The sequence below is a fragment of the Otolemur garnettii genome, unplaced genomic scaffold (genome assembly GCF_000181295.1).
Source record: "Otolemur garnettii isolate 467f Iridium unplaced genomic scaffold, OtoGar3 scaffold00161, whole genome shotgun sequence".
Taxonomy (NCBI): domain Eukaryota; kingdom Metazoa; phylum Chordata; class Mammalia; order Primates; family Galagidae; genus Otolemur; species Otolemur garnettii.
In genome coordinates, this window is record NW_003852556.1 from 3,852,747 (window position 1) to 3,860,785 (window position 8,039).

At 48.8% G+C, this 8,039-nt stretch overlaps 1 protein-coding gene across 1 annotated transcript in view; it reads right to left on the reverse strand.

The window, feature by feature from the left end:
* MYO16 (myosin XVI) overlaps positions 1–8,039 on the reverse strand; it is a 407,489-nt gene that overhangs the window by 111,092 nt on the left and 288,358 nt on the right. Inside the window, exon 24 of the mRNA XM_003800011.3 lies at positions 770–872. Within this exon, the coding sequence (XP_003800059.2) occupies positions 770–872 (103 nt within the window). The remainder of the gene's footprint in view (positions 1–769; positions 873–8,039) is intronic.

An 8,039-nucleotide genomic window follows, 5' to 3' on the forward strand; every position in this document is an offset into this window, starting at 1 on the left:
ACACTGCAGGGGTACTGGGCACACTGCAGGGTACTGGACACACTGCAGGGGTACTGGGCACACTGTGGGGGTACTGAGCACACTGCAGTGTACTGGGCACACTGCAGGGGTACTGGGCACACTGCGGGGGTACTGGGCACACTGCAGGGTACTGGGCACACTGCGGGGGTACTGGGCACACTGCGGGGTACTGGGCACACTGCAGGGGTACTGGGCACACTGCAGGGGTACTGGGCACACTGCAGGGTACTGGGCACACTGCGGGGGTACTGGGCACACTGCAGGGTACTGAGCACACTGCAGGGGTACTGAGCACACTGCAGGGTACTGAGCACACTGCGAGGTACTGGGCACAGTGCAGCATGCTGGGCACACCTCCTGAGTGAAGGCTCCACTACAACTTAGACTTTACCTAACAAACGCAAATAGTGTAACCTAACTGTACCTTCATATTAATCTCATTATTTGAAAAGCATTAGTGACGAGGTGTGACTGTGACACCAGGGCAACTGGGATATGGACCAGAACTTTAGGAGCTTCCGTCACGGTGGCGGAGGGAACATCTCCGGCTTCCTCTTATGTCAGCTGCTAGATGCTAAAATCATAGTGGCTGACACGATTCCAGGGAGTGCACTTAATGTTGTGTGGTGCCAAACACATCAAAGGAATTGTGTTTATGCCCGGGAGACTCTAGCGAATCCCCTACAGGGATTCAGCTCACTTATTTAAAATACGAAACTGGTATGTGCGTAGCTTGTAGGCCACCGACCTGCCAGCCTTGCAGTTCACACTGCTGGAGGACGAGCCGACATCTCCCCTCGGCAGACGGCTCCTTCTTCTCACACAGCGACGTCACCGCCAGTGGCTTGTATCTGTGAGAGCAGCACGGAAGAAAAGCTATGAGTGGATTTGCCAAGCAAATGGTTCTGTGCCACAGCGCTGATTCCTCACACACTCTCTCGAGGTTCCCCCATCTGACTTCATCCCAGAGAACCCTATCCCCTCTACGGTGCATTGCCAGGTGGCTGGGAATTCCCTGACCTTCTACAGGGAAAATGATTTTTACAACGAGTAAAATAAATTGTTGAGTCCTCAGTGTCTGTCATTGTCATGGAGTCATTTAAACTAAAGAAATGACCAAAGAAAACTCGAAGAGAATGAAAGTTATTCTATTAGTTGTCATTCAAACATTTGCTCCTTAAAAACACCCCTTTTAAGAAACTGAAGCATTCCTCATGACCACCTGAGAGTGGGGACACACGGGGCATCATCGTGAGGGAGTATCAAACGGCCACCGGGCTCATGTGTGACAGAGAGACTATCTCCCTCTCTGTGCATTCGGTATTGAATACTTTAATTCAATTGATCTAATGTAAAACACTTGTATTTTGGAAATTATGAGTGAACTGACAACTGTTTCCTGTTTCATAGCTGAAATCTATGGCTGTACACTAGTTTTTTACTGACTTTTTTCAGAAATGACTTTCAAAATTATATCACCCATTTAAAAAAAAATCTATGTAAAATTTCTTTTGCACTTGTGGTATTTAGCCTGACATACAGGCAAGGCTGCTCTGGGGAGGTGGAGGGGGAGGCAAACAGAAGGAGATGAGCCGAGATCCACGCAGCCACATCCTGGGGTGTTTACGCTTCTCGCATCGGGCCGCTCTGTAAGCTGATGGAAACTCAATGCCAAAACCCACATCGCTACGTCTCCTGGTATTTCCAGCATAATACTTCAGTGTTTTATCTAACAGTCAATGTAGCACATTCGGCATCTTCTAAAATGGGATTTTATTTTTTTTTTATTTCCTTGGTAAAATTAAGTAAGGGAGTGTGTTGCCCGCAAATTGTCTCTTAACATCTTCCCTCCAACCAAGCAGCAAGAGAACTGGACGTGTCCCGTGGAGAGCCGCCCCCGGGTCCCCCATGGACACGCAGAGAACTGGACGTGTCCCGTGGAGAGCCGCCCCCGGGTCTCCCACAGATACACACATTTATTTCTGCAAGTGCTTTGGGTAATAAGGGCCTCATATTGGGCAGAGCAGCAGTGACTATGGGTTCTTTGTACAGGATTTACTGAGGAAATGCACCTGTTAGGGACTGAATGTGTCTCGCAAAATCCCGACCCACAATGTGCTGGTGACAGGAGGTATGGCCTTGAGAGGCGAGTAAGGTGTGTGTGGAGCCGTCACACATGGGGTTATGCCCCAATGAGGTGCCAGACCAGACTTCTCTGTGCCATGTGAGCGCACAGCAGGGAGGCGCCGCTGTGGGCCAGGAAGGAGACCCCACAGACGTGGGGCCTGCCGACAACCTGACCTTGGACTGCTCACCCTGCACCCCGAGAAGAATGCCAGCTTTTACAGGCCACCTTGTCTGCGGTCTTTTGTTGTGACAGCTTGAACTGACCATGAGGTTCCTACTTAGCTGTTCAGAGGACATTTCTTATTTCTTCTCTTAAACCCTTAGTATTCTCACTGAAAAATCAGTACATTATTTTTCCTGGATTGAGAATCTTTTGCCATCATCATGCCAGTCATGAGCAGCCACAGTGACTCCATCAGCCCATCCTTCTCGAGGATAGACTCCAGCTCATGTACCTACTCAGGACACAGAGGCCAGAAATAGAGCAAAGACAGGACATGGCAGAGACAGAGCACGGACACTGTTGAAACCAGCACTGGAAGGGCGGAGAAGTCTTACTCATTGTTCTGATGACACCAGAGGGATTTAAATGCTTTGTGGAAGCCCATGGTTTCCCATGTTTCTTTTTTATAGTTGACACGAATGTGATTATTTATATGCCAGTCACTGAAGTTGATGCCTGTGTCCCCCTCCCCATTCCTCTTCCACCCCCAGGCTTATTGTGGTTGTCACAGAAGATAAAGAAGAATTTCCAGTGTCTAGAAGAGCAGGGGAAATCGGCAGAAGAGAGTGTGCACAGAGTGCCAGGAACTGTGCTCAGGGCAGTGCCTGGGACCGAGGGTCCAGGGTGTCCCCTAAGGGTTCGGCGTCACGATATCAGGACATCTTAGAGGCATCGTGGACCAGGTTTACAATGTTCACGTGGTTTAAAGGAGACAAAAGTGATATAATTATCCAATGTGTTCAAAGAGGAAAGAAGCTAGGTTAGAAATCTGAAATCTGAGCTCCAGGTTTCACTTCCTTCTAAACTTGCTGTGACGCCCTGGCAATCTCCTGTAGGTCATTTCTGCCTCCCTCAGTAGCGCCCCTGTGTGTTTCTGGGGATGAGACACAAATTCTAGTCTGTGTTACCAGCTCCCAATGACCTTGCAGCAAGCTCCCCCTGGGAACGGGGATGCTTTGCACACTCCGTGCTGTCTGCTACACGGCCTGGTACGGAGCAGGTGCAAATAAAGGAGAAGGAGCCAAGACACGAGAGAGAGAGCGAGGACACCTCAATGCTCCCACCTACACCTCTTGAGCAATGAATGCTCAAGGGGGGTGTCATGTCACTTTGCAGACCCTCCCTGGTGTGGGACCTGCATGGCCATCCTCTTTTGATGGTGAGGAAGCTGGTGCTCACAGCAGGTCACCAGCTCAAGTTCACAAAGATGGCCTCACGGGTTGAACTGTGTCCCTGAAAGGATGAGTGAATGTGACCTTATTTGGGAATAACGCCTGTGCAGGTGTTTAAGGTGAGCTCATTAGGATGGGCCCTAATCCAGAAGGACTCAGGCCCTTAAAAGGGAAATGTGAGACGCAGTGGAATGGCTGGGAATGGAGCAGAGGCCAGAGGGATGTGCCATAGGTGAAGGAGTGTCCAGGACCGCTGGTCACCACCAGAGCTGGATGAACCAAGGAAGGTCTCTCCCCAGACTCAGGGGAACTTGGCCCTGTGACACCCAGGCACTTCCAGCCTTGAGAACTGTGAGAGTGAAGGTCTGTTCATCTCAGTCGCCTCTTTTCATTTTGCTGTTCTTCACAGAGAGGCTCTAGGACACTGATAGAGAGGGCAGAAGTGGCTGCGCTGCCAGAGTCCCACCAGCGCTACCACACAGCTGAGAACTAACAGGCCCCAGAAGGTTCTAGAGTGGGAAAGGAAGAGATGGGTCTGAAAGAACTGAAATGGTAAAACTCAACAGTAATCATCGTCTTGGACACGACTACCTGGTTGGCTGGCCTGGGGGTGAACTAGAAGTCAGAATGAAAGTCGACTCATTCATGCCCTCAGGAAAACAAACACGTTTCCACTGTTCAGCGGGAGGCACACAGTGAAGTGAAATCACTTAAATTATCTTTTTATTCTCTCTGATAATTGTCTCATTCTGGAACTTAGTTAATTATAACCAAGAATTTAATTGATATAATTCAAGCATCTGAATATAGTATTAACAAGTCAGAACAAAAAGTCTTGTACTTGGTGCTTTTTTTCTCATTTTATATTGTTCTTTTGACACTTAAAATGGTATAATTCTGACATTTCAACTGAAAAGAGAAAAAAATAACATCATCTTAGGGTGCGATACTCCATTTTAGTGTTATGTAAAACAGCCTGTCTTTGAAGCCTGAGTGTCATCACCTATAGGCAGTGTGCTGGTCTAGGAGAACATGGTCACCGTCTGTCACTGAGTTCACACATGTCGTTCCAGCAACTTCCACCTGAGACCATATGGTGGCAACAAGCCCAGAGCAGTGAGTGGGTCTAGAGCTGGGCAGCGGCAGCTGCACGGGTCAGCTCTCCTTCCCCACACCCCCAGCATCACTCACCCCAGACAGGTCACCTTGACCCCCTGAAGACCCCTATACTCGGCTCCCACCTGCTCTCTGTCTCAGATAAACCAAACGACTCTGCCAAGTAGGCATGAACCTTGCCGGGTTGTCTTGCCATTTCCTGGGATGGGATGGGGGCACAAGTGAAGTCTAGATCCACATCTAAGGTCAGGGTCTCACGGCTCATCAGCTCCAGCTCAGCCAATTCACTCATAGTGACTGATCACAGAGCATGTGCTGGGGACTTTCTGGGGGCTGGACGTGTGGAAGTGAAAACAGGCAAAGTCCTTTGTGATAGAGAGAGAAAGGGTAAGACAGTAAGGAAGGGAGTGCGTTCAGCATAGAGATGCAGAGAGACAAAGCAGGGAAGCCCTGACTGCAGGAAACACCTGCAGAGCAGAAAGAGGCTGTGGACTCTCAGGGAAACAAGAATCCAGGTGAGCGGCCACGGGACCCGGGACTGAGCGGGGGCAGTGCAGGCCTGTTCTGGAGTGTCAGTGGGTGGGTGTGGCTGGAGAGGAGGAAATGGGGAGGCAGGAGTCAGACAGGTGAACACTGTGGGGCAAGGGTCAGATGTGCAGGTTAGGGTTGGGGTTAGGTTTGACTCCAATTACTGGGGAACGGGGTTGGAGAGAAGGAGCCCCATCACTTGACTCTAAAAGCATAACTAAGGTCAGGCGTGGGGGCTCACATCTGCAATTCCAGCACTCAGGGAGGCTGAGGCAGGAGGTTCACATGAGGTCAGGAGTTCAAGACCAGTCCAAGCAAAGCTAAACCCCATTTCTATCAAAAAAACAGAAAAATTAGCCAGGCATAAGGTCACATGCATGTAGTCCTGGCTATTGGGGAGGCCGAAGCAGGAGGATGGCTTAGAGTGTGAGGCTGCTGTGAGTTAGGCTGAGGCCATGGCACTCCAGCCAGGGCAACAGAGTGAGACTCTGTTTCAAAAATAAATTAAGTAAATAAATAAATAAAAGCTTCACTGAGGCCACTAGGCTGAGGGGGCTAGAGAGGGGTACAGGTTCCCAGTCCAGGGTAGAAACATTGGGCCAGACTGTGAGGACAGCAGTGGCAAAATCTCATTGGACACAGCACATATTTGGGTCACCCCAGTAGGATTTTCTGATGGATGGATCGATGTGAAAGGAAGGGAAGATGACTCCAAGGTTTTGACCTAAGAAACAGGAGGCGAAGTCAACTTTTAGGGAAGCAGAGTAACTGGGGAACTGCAGTCATCTCCCCAGATCCCCGCTACATAAACAGGAGGGAAATTCGGGCAGGAGACATTGAGCAAACATCAGCCAATCCCCTCAGACTAGAGTCACAGACAGCCAGGGAGGTGATGCAGCTTCACTGCCCGACTGGGGCAGTGGCCCTGGCCACTCAGGATGGGTTTCCACCATGGGGCTGAATACACAGCTCCCTCGCAGGTCCTGACCCAGCTGTGTCCACAGCTCCCTTGTGGGTCCTGGACCCAGCTGTGTCCACAGCTCCCTCACGGGTCCTGACCCAGCTGTGTCCTCTCAGATGAACACACAGATCCCTCACGGGTCCTGACCCAGCTGTGTCCTCTTTGATTAACAGAACTCCTTCATGGGGTCCTGACTCAGCTGTGTCCTCTTAGGTGAACACACTGATCCCTCACGGGTCTTGACCCAGTTGTGTCTTTTTAGGTAAACACAGCTCCCTTGTGGGGTCCTGACCCACCTGTGTCCTCTTCAATGCCCCTTCCCTCAATTTTCTAGCAAATGGGTCTCAGATAACTTTCAGCTTCCCCTTCTTGCCAGCCAATATCCTAAATTGGCAATCTATTTAAGAGTGGGGTTTCATGGAGAGTTCCATGGTAGTTACTGAAAAGTTCTCTAACAAGGGAACTAACTATTCACCAAGTACTTTCTCTCCAACCAAGATCCAGGCATGAAAACTCTCCTCAATTCACTCACATACTGTGAGTGTGATGACATTAAGATAACAGAAATCACAATATGTATCTTACAAATTATGAGTGAAAGAGCCACATCCCAGATCTATGCTCTGGAATCTACATGTATTAAATGGGACAGTCTAAAACTGAAAAGCAGAGAAGAGCTTGACAGGTGTGGAGCAGAAGCTGAGGGACGCGATGGCATGTGTGTTTCTCTCTTCACATCTAACATCTTATCTCCCATGGACCTAGAGCAGTGACCTCAGAATTCAGGGTAAATATGGTGACTTTTCATTGACTTCTTTTAAAAGACTACTAGAAAAGAGTGGAATCATTTCCTTACAAAAATATAAGGTTTGTATAACATGCAAAAAATTTTTTTCTGGAGACAGAATCTTGCTCCATTGCCCAGACTAGAGTGCTATAGCATCACAGCTCACAGCAACCTCAAACTCAGATGAAGGGATTCTCCTGCCTCAGCCTCCCAAGTAGCTGGGACTATTGGTGCCCACTACAATGCCTAGCTAGTTTGTTCTATTTTTAGTAGAGACAAGGTCTCCTGAGGTCAAGCTATCTACCTGCCTAGGTCTCCCACAGAGTTAGGATTACAAGCGAGAGCCACTGCACCCGGCCAGCAACAAACTAATAGTTTTCAACCTCAGATGCAGCTTATCTGTAATTGTTTCTGTTTGCAAATACTTGTTTTTTCTCAAAGAAAATTCTGTCATGAAAGTAAACATTCTCTTGGCTCAGTGTCCTGAAACTTCAGAAATTTAATTCTATTCAACAAATATTTACTGAGCACTTCTTTGTTCTAAGCAAGATATTTGGCCAAGAAACACCCAGATGGCTACCAAGTACAAAGGATGTTCTAATTTTACTGCGTGTGATCAAATATAAAGCATGACCTTTCAGGTTCAAAATTATGTTTCAGAAAAGATATGGTTTTTTTTTCTCAAGACCTTATAAAATTTATTTTATGACAATCATAATTTAACAATGTCATAGTGAACAACAAAATAATATTTGGGGAGAACCATTAGCTTCATCCTCCAGCAACAGAAGGGATAATCAATGAAGGAGAAAACAGGGAAAGCTGGACAGTCACAGGAGCCCTGTCCTGGAGGAGATGGAGAAAGCGGAACCGAGGGGGAGGGGAGAAGGGGGAGGGAAGGGGGGCAGAGCGCGAGGCTGTGGCTTCAGAGCAGCCAAGGAAGGGCAGAGCTTGAACTGTGGCCAGCAGTGCTGATACTGCATGGGGAGAAGCCAGTGGGCCTGGAGCAGGCTGTGGGAGTGGAAACCGGGGAGTCCACGGCAGTGTCAGAGCCACGGGGAACCAACAGGAGTCCACGGCAGTGTCAGAGCCACGGGGAACCAA